This window comes from Callospermophilus lateralis, chromosome 10, assembly GCF_048772815.1.
Source record: "Callospermophilus lateralis isolate mCalLat2 chromosome 10, mCalLat2.hap1, whole genome shotgun sequence".
NCBI lineage: Eukaryota > Metazoa > Chordata > Mammalia > Rodentia > Sciuridae > Callospermophilus > Callospermophilus lateralis.
The window spans coordinates 75,552,388-75,567,042 of NC_135314.1; the positions used below are offsets into that span (position 1 = coordinate 75,552,388).

Here is a 14,655-nt window from a genome sequence, read left to right on the forward strand (position 1 = left end):
TTGAAAGCTCAACTTCACAAATTTTACCAGACCTATTCCCTCTTCAGTCAAGATAATGAATACATCATAAGAGTTAAAACTTAATATCTTAGATATTCAAATTACATTATAAACCCATCAAAATCTATTAAGTCTATGCCTCAGTTTTCCTACATTCTAATTTACATTATTTTCATTCTATCTACATTCAACATACTCTGTCTAGTTAAGAGAGTTGGCTATTTAATTTTCTTGTACTTCTAAATGCCAGAAAAAGTAAAACATAAAGAAGAATATTAAAAATTATTATAATTTGCCAAATTTATTATAATGAATGCTGAATAATATTTATGGGCTAGAAAAACAAACCAAAGGCAAAAAAGAAAATCCTGGTGACATGCTGATGATAAAATAAATGTAGCTGCATTTGCCCTTACTTAACAAAAGAAAAGAGAAAAAAAGATGTTAGCAGAAACCTACTTAAGTAATACTGAAGCATGACATTTCAGAAGCTTTCAGAAAAATCAACATTCCATGAAGCAGTATTTTGGTAAAAGTGCAGTGCAAATTGGTTTTTCTAGTTAAGTATGTGCAGCAAAGGAGGCACTTTACAAATAGAAAAATATGATATATTTAAGAAGAAATTAAAATTCATCATCCATAAAAGATAATAAGCATTATTCAAAAAGTAAAAATTCAATTTTTATTTAACATGCAGTCAATGTTACACATGCTTCATAGGGAAAAAAAATCCTTTTGAAGATAAGATTGCTGTTTTGCATATAAGAAACAGAAAACAATTCCTTTTCAAGGAATTCTAGATTTCAGAAAATGAAATCCAAGCTTTCTCAACCTGCGTTTATTTATAAACTGAGAAAAATACATCTGACTATACTAGACAAATGTTTCTAACTATCAACAAACTATACCATGTGATCTTCAACTTTATTAATACTTTTTTTTTGTGGTACCAGGGACTGAACTCAGGGACAATCAAACACTGACCTACATGCAAAGTGCTATTTTGTATTTTATTTAGAAACAGAGTCTCACTAAGTTTCTTATCAACTCGCTTTTGCTGAGGCTGGCTTTGAACTTGAGAGTCTCCTGTCTCAGCCTCCTGAGCTGCTGGGATTATAGGCATGCACCACTACACCCAGCTTCAACTTTATTCTTAAAGGATCAGAAGTTTTTATTTCATATAATTTCAAAGAAGAGGATCTAACGGCTCTAAAGAGAATTATGAATACATATTTAGCACCTAAACTTAGAGAACACTCAAGTGTTATCATAGTTTTAAATAGGTACATGTCCATAGTTTAAGGGAAATTAGATATGTGTTATCCAATAATATTAGAATGTGCTAAAAGAATAAAATACTAAGCTTCTAAAAAATTATCTCTGATTTACAGATGTACCTACCTACAACATTAAAACACAGTCTTAAGTCTTCCTGAAGTTACATACATATATTCTTTTAAACAACTAAAGTGAGGTGAGGTTTATTTTTTCTTAAATACCATTATCTTTCAAATGTGGCACTTTTTTTCAAAGAGTAGACAGAAAATAAATCTTTAAAAAAAAATCATTCACATTCTACCACTAATCTTATTTTAAATATTCTTCACTATAGGGCAGAGGTCAAAAGTGAAATGAATGGCCTTGGATCCTCTGCTGAAATACATAAAAAACTAAAAGCAGGAACAGAGATGAACATACATTAATTTCTGGCAATGTAATGGCACATTAATTCTCAATCAGCAGGGTAAAAAAGCACTTGATGAAAAGATAAATGTTTGCAGTGACATCATTAACAAGTAAATGGAGCTTAGCATCTCCTTTCTTCATATCAAAAAGAAATATTTTTAGGTTACCTCTCTTAAGTATGCTTGATTTTAATCCCGGATGGAACACTTTACTTTATATGTTAAAACTCATGCATGACATAAACTACAATTTTTCATGAGACAATTTAGTCATTCCCACTAAGAATCCTATAATCTTGAGGATGGGAAATAGCTGAGTGATAGAGCTCATGCTTAGCATGCTTGAAGCCCTGGGTTCAAACTAAAACAAAACAAAAATAAGTATCCTATAATCTTACTTTCTTTTTCTAAATTTGCTTATAAGAAGGCTTTTTTTTGACTCAAAAAGAAAAGGTCTTAGGAAACATGTTCTTATTCTAAGTAGACTCGCAAATTTCAATAGTTCACAACCTTCACAGTTATCATTTATATTGATATAAATTGATTATAAAATATTGTTTAATATATAATTAATTTCCCCAGAACAAAAGAACCAAAATTCTATTTATCATTAAGGTAAATTTTTCAATTTTCTTTAGAAAATTCTAATTTATTTTTGAAAGGAAACAATTACATAAATGAAACATTGTTAATTCAATTGTTAAGAAATAAAGTGCATATAGCTTTCAATATAAATATTGTTTGGTACATTTTATATATATATAAAGCTAGCAAATCAAATTAAGACTCAGCTTAGTACCTAGAATCTGAAAAGTGAGACAAGAATACAAATTTTATATAAATAGTAACAAAATGGATAGAGGTTGCTCTCCTTCAAAAAAAGAAAAAAAAAAAAAGGTAACTTATAACATTAAGAAAATGTTGGATTTCTGCTTCCCTAGAAGCCAGACATGCTACACAATAACGTCAACATGCAATACCTGAAATGTAGAATCACATTCTGGCTGCTGTCCTTGGACTTCTGCATTTAATTTATAATTCTCTGGCATCTGGCTGACTTCATTTTGCAAAGTAGGAGATACACCATGAGTCTCACCTATGGAAGCACTGTCAGACAAAGCATCTAACTTTTCCAAAGAACAAGCTATGCGGAGCTTACTATCTCCTGTCCCTTCATCAAAATTTGTCCTCTCAGCAGCATCTTCTAGCTGTTGAACTGAAGTTAAATATTGTTCAAGCAGATTATTATCCTGCTCATCATTTGAGCTTTCCTTACTCCAGTCACCACGATCTTCACTAACATCCCCTACATCTGGCTCTTTGCCATATTTGACTGTATCAGTGGAATTCCCCATTGTGGAGCTTTCACTGCCTTCTGTGGAACTTTTCTCAAAATCCAAAGAATCCTGCAAATGGTGAACTTGTTCTGTTAGGGAGGAATGAAAACCAGAATCTGGAAATTCTGGTAAAGATTTCTCTTGACGAACTTCATCATGTGCAATGAACCAATCAGAATTTGAATCAGAAGAAGGCTCATGACTTTGGGTGAATAATGGAGGTTTAGATGGTACCAGAATGCTTGATATAGGAGGAACATCAGTATGCCAGGAAATTAAATGCTGATCCACTGTCTTTTGCCAAGCTTGTAGAGACCTTACCTATAAACCAGAGAGTACAGTTTTATATAAGATAAAAATCATGCTAGTTTGGGGGCTTGGGTTGTGGCTCCGTGGTAGAATGCTTGCTTAGCATGTGTGAGGCCCTGGGTTCAATCCTTAGCACCACATATAAGTAAATAAAATAAAGGTATTGTCTCCATCTACAACTAAAAAAATATTTAAATCACGCTAGTTTTAAAACAATTCTCTGAGCTTTTATTTCCAGCAGTCATGAAGGTTAGTAAATAGCAGAACTGGAATTTTAAAAACTACCCGACCCCACTTATCCATTCTATAGCAGCCCTAGCCTTAACGAAGCTAGCACAAGTAGAACATGTCCTTGGTAACAAGAGGCCCTCACCAGGACAGTGTGAATGGGCCAAGCAGTTTTCTTGCTTCTACCAGAAAAACGAGAAGCACAACAGTACCTGTCTAGCTGAAAAAGGGTTCAATAATGTACAAAATATATATCAAGAATTATTCAAGAAGACAGATTAGATCCTATTTGTTTAAGTAGATCCTTTAACATAATTCTCATTTTAGATCTCAATATAGTCATGTTTTAAATTATTATCTAAAAATACAGTATTATGTAACTTCCTAAAATGCCGAAAAATATCCCAAATTCTTGATAATAGGACCTTTACTTTTTTTGTTGGCATCAGGTATTGAACCCAGGGGCACTTAACCATTGAGTCACATCCCCAGCCCTTTTTTTATATTTTATTTTGAAACAGGTTCTTGCTAAGTCCTTAGGGCCTTATTAAGTTGGTTGATCTTGAACTTGTGATCCTCCTGCCTTAGCCTCCCAAGTTACAAGTTTGAGGTCAGTCTCAAGAACTTAGTGAGGCCCTAAGTGACTTTTTAAATTTTTGTTCTTTTTAGGTATACATGATAATACAATATATTTTGACATATTATATATACATGGAGTATAACTTCCCATTCTTGTGGTGGAACATGATGTGGAGTTATACTGGTCGTGTATTCATATATGAACATAGGAAAATTATGTCTAATTCATTCTACTGTCTTTCCTATTCTCATCCCTCCTCCCTTCTTTCTTCTCCTTAGTCTGATCCAATGAACTTCTATTCTTCCCTCTCCTACCCTTATTGTATGTCAGCATCTTATACCGAGAGAACATTTGGCCTTTGGTTTTGTGGGACTGGCTTATTTCACTTAGCATAATAGCCTCCAGTTCCATTCATTTACTGGCAAATGCCATAATTTCATTTTTCTTTATGATTGAGTATTATTCCATTGTGTATATATATCACATTTTCTTTATCCATTATCTGTTGAAGAATACCTAGGTTGGTTCCATAGCTTAGCTATTATGAATTGAGCTATAAACATTGATGTGGCTGTGTCACTATAGTACTAAGCAACTTATTGAGATCCTGTCTCCAAAAATAAAAAGGCCTAGGGTTGAAATTAAATGCTGAGTCACAACCCCAGTATTTAATTTAAATTAAGCACCTCTGGCTTCAATCCCTGTACAAAAACAAACAAAAGAAACAAAACTACATACACCCTTAACTGAGAAAAAGTGGTTAGGCATGGGGATACAGCAGAGTGGTAGCATGTGTAAAAAGCCCTGGGTTTGATCCCCAGCACCACAAAAATAAACAAATAAACAGAGAAAAAGAAAAAAGAAAAAAAAAGCATACTTAATATACATGATTACTCTATAGTTGTTTCAATGAATCTAGTATTCTTTCTTAACAATAAAAGGGGGTTTACCTGGTTCCAAAGGAATTTGACAGCCTCTTCTTGCACGATTTTTTTAACATGTTCTTCATCTCTTTCTTTTCTTAATCTACAATAATTCAAAATACATTTTTGATCAAGGAAGGCTGCTTTGACCTGTACTACCTAATATAACTACAGTATAAACACATGCAGTATAAAGACATTAATTAATCTAATAATTCTCTCCTACTTTTAGAATATCTAAACTGACACCTTAGTTTTAAACTATGACTCAAAGTAAAAACAAAATAAGATGTGACTGAAATTCAGATATTCTTCTATAAACTATTGTGTATTATAAAAAATTAAAAAATAAAATATCAAATGGCTCTTTATCTGCCTTCAATTTCCCAGCCAAATACATTAAGGGGGTGGAGGTGCAGAAAGGACTGGTTATTCAAAACATCCAAAAAGTTAAGGCTCACACTTAAACACTTATGATCACACCTTGAAATACCCTCGTTCGTCTAAGACTAGCAGGATTAATCCCATCAAACTTCACATTCCTGTTTGCCCTAGTCCCTGACATATTCCTTCCTATCAACAGACCTCTGAGATCTATCACTCCTCTTATTTATTAAGAAGTCTTAGCTCTGGTCTCACTGCTGCCATCTCCATAATTTTGTCACAAAACCTCACTGCTGCCATTTCCATACCAAACCAAGATTCCCTCAGTTATCCAACTGTCACTACCATTTTGACCCAAACTTTTTTTTTTTTTTTCCCCAGAGCTGAGGATCAAACCCAGGGTCTTATGCATGTCAGGCAAGCACTCTCTACCACTGAGCTATGCCTCCAGCCCTTTTCTGAACTTCAGGCCCAATTCTCTACTTTCTCCAGCTCTCTCAAGACATTCTGCTATGTCACGTACTTCTGAATTATGATCACAAACTCCCTTTCCACTCAATTTCTCTTTGGATTTTTCCTTGGCCAAAGAAGACCCACTTTTGAGAACGTTATCACTTTCTCAAGTGGAAGCTATTTTTGCCTTCTGTACATCAATGTCAGAAAACTGCTTATCACTGCTGTTTTCAAATGGTTCTTTAACCTCCTTTATTTTTATTTATTTATTTATTTAGGGTATCAGGGATTGAACTCAGGGGCACTTTTTAGAGACAGGGTCTCACTGAGTTGCTTAGCACCTTGCTTTTGCTAAGGCTGGTTTTGAACCCATGATCTTCCTACCTCAGCCTCCACAGTCACTGGGTGCATCACAACATCCAGTTCTCATATATTCACTATTAAGATGACTATCTCAAACCTCATACTTCAACCCTCACTTCTCTTCTCATTTTCAAATATTGACCACAACTAATATATTACTAAAAAAGACCACACATCAGACAGGACTTTCCCATCCTCCCACCATCAAACACACCACCTTACATTCTCCTGCTTCTACCTCACGCCACTTCCTCTACTTTTGCACAGGATCCCTTCTTATTGTATTCCAAGAACTTCAATCCTGTGCTTCTCCCTTTTTTCTTCCATACCATCAGCTTTTCCCTCACTGAATCATTCTCATCAACACCTAAATACACTCTGTATTTCCCATCTTTAAAAAAAGAGAATCTTCTTTAACTCCAGATTCTCCTCTAGCAACCACTGATTCTCTTCTTAAAGAAACTCTTCCTAAGAGTTGGCTATACTTGTTCTTTAAACTTCTTACCTCCCATTCCTATCCAACCAATTTCAAACTGGCTTTCATCCTCCTACACCACTAGGTGCTCGTAGGAAAGTCACTGTGCAGCAAAGGCTTAACTCAGCAGGACTGACACATTCAAGCCTGCATGTTCCAAAGACAGAACCTGCCCCTGATTGGCTCCTGGTTGATAACCTCCAATCTAAGCCATTGGAATATCCTGTCTGAAGAGTATCTTTGTATTCATGGAGTCTTGAGTCATAACAGATAGTTTATGCCAACAATGTGATTCCTAGTGAACACCTGTTTTGTTCACCTGGGAACTTAGGCCACAGTGCGTCAGTCTGATGTCTAAGGAACCTGATGTCTGAGTAGTTAAGGTCAGCACTCAATCCCTGTTACTGACCCCCAGATAAAAACCCTGGGGGCTGGGGTTGTAGCTCAGTGGTAAAGCGCTTACCTAGCTTGTGTGAGGCCCTGGGTTTGATCCTCAGTACTACATAGAGATAAATATATAAAATAAAGGTATTGTATCCATCTACAACTACAAAACAATATTAAAAAAAAAAAAAAAAAAAAAACACTGAACATCAGGACTCAAAATGAGCATACTTGTTTGGCAAGAGTTTCTATGTGTTGTCATACATCATAGCTGTGAGAATTAAGCCCTGTCTGTACAACGCAACCAAGAGAACACAACAGGAAGCTTGTACCTGGCCTCTCCTGCCCTCTGCCCTATGTGCCATTTTTCTTTGATGTTTTAATCTGTATGTTTGGCTGAAATAAACCATAAGCATGAAAAAAAGAATATTCCAGAGTTCTGTAAGTACATTAGCAAATCATAACACCTGAGAATAGTCTTAAGGGTCACCAACACAATTACCAACAAGCTCCAACTGCTAAAAATCTACTGTCTAGTTCTCTCTCCTTCCTAAGGCACTTTTCATCTTTCCTAAAACACCTTCCTCCTATGGAATTGGACACTTATTCTCCTAGTTTTCCTACCATACAGGTTGTCCCTTCTCAATTTCCTTTGCTGCTTTCTCCTCTTCCATCTGATAATTTGAATAAATATTGCCAGCTGCAATGCTAATTAAATCCTAATCTTCTTGGGTTGGTAGTCAGTAAATCATATGAGCCATGGAATTAAGAAATAATTCCGGGCCTGGGACTGTAGCTCAATGGTAGAGTGCTCACCTTGCACACATGAGGCACTGAGTTTGATCCTCAGCACCACATAAAAATAAAATAAAGGTATTGTGTCTACCTACATCTAAAAACATATATGCATATTTAAAAAAAAGAAATAGACAATATGATTGATGTATGTACATTACATGTACGTATTATTTATCAAAATGCATTCTACTGTCATGTATGACTAAAAAAAAATAAATAAAAATTAAAAAAAAGAAAGAATTCCTATTGTAACTGCAAAATTTTAGTCCCTTTTAAGTCCCTGCTATTTTCTCTACGTCTATGTCATCTACACTTCCTCATCTTCTCTCTTTTACTTATCCAAATTTGCTATATCATCTGGACCTTTTTATGTTTAGAATTATAGATGCCTTTATAGTTCACATTGATTCAACATTTTGTGATACTGCATCCATGAAGCAATTGCTATGAAGGGGATAGGAATGCATTTGACAATCTGTACCCTCAAAATGCTTTCAGCATTTTCTATAAGACAACCGAGTAAGCTAACAGTGGCTACATGGCATGAAAAGTGTCATGACCAGAACAGCACAGTGTTCAAATGACTTAAGAAACCAATATTTCAAACAGACAAAACAGCACCCAACAAGATTTTTGACCCACCTCCTTACTTCATCAGTCAAGCAGACAATATGCTCCTGCATTCTGCGCAGTCGGATTTCATAACGCACCTCTTTTGCTTGAGGATTGTAGTTCCTGGCATAAAAGCCCCGCCAATAGGCTTGAAGCTTTGTGGCTGCTTCATTCAATTTCTGAAGTGTACATTTATCTTGTCCCAAAGCAACAGATCTTTGGGTTAAAATCCTGCAGGGAAATTTCTCTGAAGTTATTTGAGACACAGTTTCGTCACTATCTGTCTCTATATGGGAAACATTTTGTCCAGATGACACACACGTAAGATTTTGGTTATCATCCTTCAAGATAGCACTGATTATTGCTGGTGCAGGACAAGGTAACGACACAGCTTTTTCATTTATCTCTGAACTGATCTTACTTTTCAGCATCTGAACAGAATCCTCATTTGAAACCCATAAAGCCTTTTCCTCTTCCTTATCCAAATCTTGGTTTTCCAGCTCCTTCACAGATTCATTTGCAACACCATCATCTTCAAGACCCAGGTTAATGCCCTGCAGCCTCAGCTCAACTGTAGGTGATACTGGAGATAGTCCTGATGCAACTGGCATAAAAGTAGACTCTGAAGAGAGAAGACTACAGTTTAACTTGTCTTCATCTGTCTGTATGTCTTCCAGGTGAAGGTCATTTCGAGAATATCTTGTAGTGTGTGTAGAGGCTGGAAAACTATTCTTAACAGCATATAATTGATCATCATTATTGCTTATCCCAACCCAAGAATTCACTTGGATGACAGGTTCTAGAAGAATCAACAGAGTATGATTTAAATCATTAAATTGTTTTGTTAGTTGTATGCTTTTAATGAAATCTATTCCTTGAAATATAATAAAATACAATAAAATGCCTTCAGTGATTTTCTCCAATATACCTAAAACATCAAACCAAACATTATTAAGAATATGAATTTTTGTAATAATCATAATACTCAATGCCTCAAGTCCATACAAAAGGTTAATAGTCCTTGAAATGTTTTTTAAAATTAGACGCAATAATTGTAATGTACACACACACACACACACACACACATACATTTATAAAGCAGCAGATCCAAATGATCAGTGAAGTTAAATAAGAAATTATAAAATATGTACTTATTCTATATTATGATACCAAATAAATCAAATGACCTGAAGAAAAGTGAATAGAAATAAATTAATTTCTTACCACTTTCCTGGACTATCTGGCAATCTTGAACAGGGCTTGAATGCTCAGGTACAAGGGGTACCCTTGTTTCAATAGAAGCAAGAGGAGACATCTCTTCATTTTGGCTTTGATTCATCAACTGTCTCTGGTGAAACCTAAAAATCAAACCATCTGATGTTATCCAGCATAAAACAAAAGAGAAAGCTCTTATTCTTCCTAGGTAACAATGTCAAAAAGGTAGAAGTTTACAAGTTTACAAAGCAGGAACCATTAATCACTGGCAAATTATAGTCTTATTTGGAAACACTACAAAAAAAGAAGGTTAAAACATTTTTAAATTCTATAGACAGCCTCATATACACACGTATACACATACAGAAATATTTAAATACAGGATCTCTGATAAAGTAACCACTAAATGCTTCTAGTTACACTTCTTTTTTTTATACTTCTTAATATTAGTCTTTAAAAACCTATGACACGCCTACATTAAAAAGTCAAATACATTTTTTTGAGGTGCTAGAGACTGAATAAGATAGGCAAGAAGTCTACTACACTGAACTATAACCCCCAGCCCCTGACAAGTACATAGTTTTAAAAATTCCATTCCCCCAGCTCATATTGCTTGGCTCCTCCCTCATTAAGGGGAAATTATTGGTAATACAGATGCCACAGAGCAAGCAACACTTGTGTGATTCAGAACTACTGCAGTGACAAGGGGCATAAGTGCCTGGAGATATACGCCAAAAACACTGGCTTAACCATACAAAAGACTTAGAGGTATTTTCACTTGTGAATTCATCAACTGCCACAAATAAATGGGTTTACCTCTGTTTACTCAGAATCTTCTCTAATTTGGCATCCTCTGCAGTTTGAAGACCCAGTGTAGAAGTGAGAGGGCAGACTGTAGCTAGATACTGAACAAGCTGGATATGCTGGCCAGGCCGATATGCTCTCCCCTTGCCTTGACTATATAGCCACTCAGCTTTTAAACTGGAATTGAAAGAAATAAAGAAGAGAGGATGACACTGGAGTATTCAAAATACATTGTTAAGCAATAATGACATTCCTTCTTAATTAACCTTTATAAAGCCATTGGCAATTTTTCATAAATCCATTCAAGTTTTTAAAAATCTATGCTCTGACTCATTTCTCTTACTCTAATAATGTTTTAAAGCTTTATTCTTACTTAGAGGATTTTCCATAGGTTGAATTAATGACTCCAAATATTTTTTTTTTAAGAGAGAGTGAGAGAGAGAGAGAGAATTTTTTTAATATTTATTTTTTAGTTCTCGGCGGACACAACATCTTTGTTTGTATGTGGTGCTGAGGATCGAACCCGGGCCGCACGCATGCCAGGCGAGTGCGCTACCGGTTGAGCCACATCCCCAGCCCTACTCCAAATATTTTTAAATTATTTGCAGAGAAGCAATCAGTATTTTCTCCATTCATCTTATCAAACTGAAGTACTTCTGTACATTAACAACATTAAATCCATTAGTTCATAATGACAATTTTTAAAATAAAAAACTAGTCACAGAGAATGCCAGTAAACCACCAACTCATTTTCTAAAAATGGTAAATAAAGGCAAGAATTAAATATAATTTCTTATACAAACTATACCAATGGGTAACCTAGATTCTTCATAATAAAAAACTGAATGATAGAATTAGAATTTTACCATTTTACAACTGTTAATCAATTAATTGTTTTAGGCTTTGATCAGAATCATGACACTGGATGTCATCCAATAGAGGACACAAAGTAGTAGTCTTACCTTAAAAAAAAAAAAAAAAAAACCTGAACCTGATCAAATCTTCATATCCAGTTACCAATTTTCAGGTAGTACAGAAGAGAGAAGAACATGTTAAAGACATAGGAAATAACCATACCCAGCAAAATGAGCAGACAGTGGGAAAACTTTTTAGGCCAAATAATTCAATTTCTTCAACAACCAAGAAAAAAAAAAAAAAAAAAGATAGATTTAAGGGATTAAGGGAGTCACCTTGGACATCCAGTCAAGTCAAGCCTTCAGATGACTCTAGTCCCATGTGATGTGACTGCAGGGACATATGATCCCAAGTGAAAACCACCCAATCAGCACAATCAATCTATGGAGCATGTAATAATAATAAATTGAGCTGGGGCTGGACCCCAGTGGTAGAGTACTTGCCTAGCAAGGGTGAGGCACTGGATTCAATTCTCAGCACTGCATGTAAATAAATAAAGGCCCATTGAAAACTAAAAAAGTGTTTTAAAAAACAAATAAATAAAATTGATATTTTAAGACACTAAAAAAAGAAATTTAAGAGCAATATAAATCAATTGCAAAACATGGCCTTATTTGAATCTTATTTCAAAAAAAATCCATTTTAAAAAATAGAAAAACTATTAGAAATGTAAGCTCTGACTGAATATCTGTAATTACAAAATTATCCTTAATTATTTGAGATGTAATATTAGTTTTGTGATTACCACTTTAAAAGCTCTTTTAGAGAAAAATACTGAAATATTCACAGATGAAATGATATGTAAACTGAGATTTCCTTCAAAATAATACAGAAAAGGGGGGAGTAAATGAAGGTACATAAAGGAAACCAGGTTGGCCATGTTGAAATTGGGCTCTTATGGAAGGTCATTATCTCTGTCCACCTTACCAGATATAAAAATGCTTCTCAGATATGAAAACGCTGCCACTATAGAAAAATGCAATAATTATATCTTCTTTCTCCTAAAGGAAGAACCACAGAAGATAATTCAAGTAAGCCTATATTCTAATTTTAGAACCAATCAGTTTGAAACAAAATAAGGTTTCTTCTCAGAGCAACACTAATTTCAGGAAAAAGGAAAAGCCACCCATTTTGTGAGCAAACTAGACCTAACATATATCTTTTAATCTGTACCAGCATCACCACTATTTAGTTCCTGGATGCCTTTCCTCACTGTTCCCTACTCTATCCAGCAACTACGTGAAATTTCAAGAAGGAAATTTCATTACAATATGCCACTCATCCTCTATGAGGAAACCCCTCAAGTAACCTATCTGTAGTACAGAGGATTTTTAAAAGTGAGGGAGAATGTAAGTGCTATGTTCATGAATGCATGTGTGTATGTACTAAGAGCAAAGAGTGAAATGAGGCATGGTAAAAAGAGTAACTTTCATCTCATCCCCTCTAATTCCCTGACTCTTGTCCACATCCTAGTTCCTTAACTCTTCTAAATTGCTGATTCTACTGATCTTGTACCAGTATCCAGAAGATTCCACTTGTCAGGGTCCCAGTCCAAGCCACAGAGAGGATCAATGATCCAGAGAGGGGGAAGTTCCAGTTCTGCCAGTTCTCAGGTATGAGAAGGGAAAGACCAATTGGTATGTCTGCTACTAGTTCCAAATTGGAACTCTCTGCACGAATTATAAAAGGTAATTGGGTTCTAATTTTATTGTTATTTGTTTTGTTTTGTTGTTTGTTGTTGGGGGGGGGGGTGAGTATGTGTTGCTAGGGACAAACCCAGGGCCCTGTGCATGGTAAATAAGCACTCTACCACTAAGCTACATCACTAGCCCTAAGTACTAAGATATTATCATTAATATTTCACTTAATTACATGATAGGTTATAAGCTTTTGTGGGATTGATCAAAGATGCTCCACAATATCTATAACCTCTTATCTATGCAAAACTGTTTCAAGTTCCAAACAACTTATTAACAAAAGAACTCTTCAAAATTAAATTATTATAAGGTTGGGCACTAAGTTAGACTCACTACCCACAACTTTTGGGGCTCACATTTTCTTCTTGCTCTTATGCAGAAGGGAGAGACAATCCTAAATAATCAGCATATAGCCTGCTATGTGATTGCAGTAATACTCTTAATTTCTAAACGAACATTTTTAGAAATATCCAATTTATTAATCTGTAATACATTAGAAATCTTTTCGGTCTTCCATGATTTATGTGATGTTAAAGAGGTCATGTTCACCTTTCCTTCTGAGAAATCACGTATCCATCTAGGACTCTCAGATTTAAGCACCAGCTGACAATATATGGCCGATAGTCAAACCCGGGAATGGACGGTGTTGCCATCACACAAGGATTGTTCATGATCGACAACTGCTCCAGTTCAGTTAAAGATGCCAAAAAAGAGATCTGGAACAAAGGATATATTTGTTGAACAAAATGGACTATTCAGTGTCAAGCACGGGGTTTCCGCTGATTACACATCTTTGGCAGCATTTTAGAATTTAACAATTTACCTCTTGTTCTGAAAAGCAATAAGTAATACTCTTTCATTAGCAACAGACTTCCAAAATTCCAACAATATGACCATTTGTCCTTGCTGCACAGATTCCCTTAAAAAGTATCAGCACTATTTCCTAGGAGAGATACTCCTATTTTGAAAACATAGGGTGCCTTAGTAACACTTGAAATGTAGATGTCTCACTATCACCAATCACTTCCCAATGTGATAGCTGCAGTATAACAAATGAAATTAAACCTTAATGTGTGACTTACATCCAGAAAAAGTGGGGGGGGGGGGGGGAATAACGATTATCTAGAGCCAAGTGTTTCGTCTTGATGGATTTTCTTCCAAGATGCTCACAGTCTAAAAGTGAGCTCACTAACCTCTCCAATGCATCTCCTGGACCTTCCAATATCCTGGATCCCACAGAATATCTTCAAATTTTACCTCATTTAAGTCCCGGATTTCATTTTCTGCCAAAGACAGTATAGCAAGACTTCTGGGTAGATAAGCAGGTGCCATTCTAAGCGAGGTGATGATGTTTCCATGTAAAAGCAGGGTCTTGAACGTAAAAACAGTATGAATTACCAATGAATAAAGTTCAAATAAATTGTCAGACAACATTAAAATGGCATATGCAAGAATAAAGGAATCTATTTTGTTATACTTGTCATTGCACATAA

The 14,655-nt window shown here is 35.2% G+C and overlaps 1 protein-coding gene across 3 annotated transcripts in view; it reads right to left on the reverse strand.

The window, feature by feature from the left end:
- Positions 1–14,655, reverse strand: part of Cep97 (centrosomal protein 97) — a 33,828-nt gene that overhangs the window by 12,305 nt on the left and 6,868 nt on the right. For 2 of the 3 annotated variants that reach the window (XM_076868030.1, XM_076868029.1), the window contains 7 exons: positions 14,420–14,533; positions 13,712–13,878; positions 10,563–10,727; positions 9,756–9,889; positions 8,562–9,330; positions 5,090–5,165; positions 2,494–3,343 (listed from right to left, as the gene is read on the reverse strand). In XM_076868030.1, the coding sequence (XP_076724145.1) occupies positions 2,639–3,343; positions 5,090–5,165; positions 8,562–9,330; positions 9,756–9,889; positions 10,563–10,727; positions 13,712–13,878; positions 14,420–14,533 (2,130 nt within the window). In that variant the 3' untranslated portion in view covers positions 2,494–2,638. Of the gene's footprint in view, positions 1–2,493; positions 3,344–5,089; positions 5,166–8,561; positions 9,331–9,755; positions 9,890–10,562; positions 10,728–13,711; positions 13,879–14,419; positions 14,534–14,655 lie in introns of those variants that run through there. The other variant, XM_076868031.1, reaches the window with a different exon arrangement.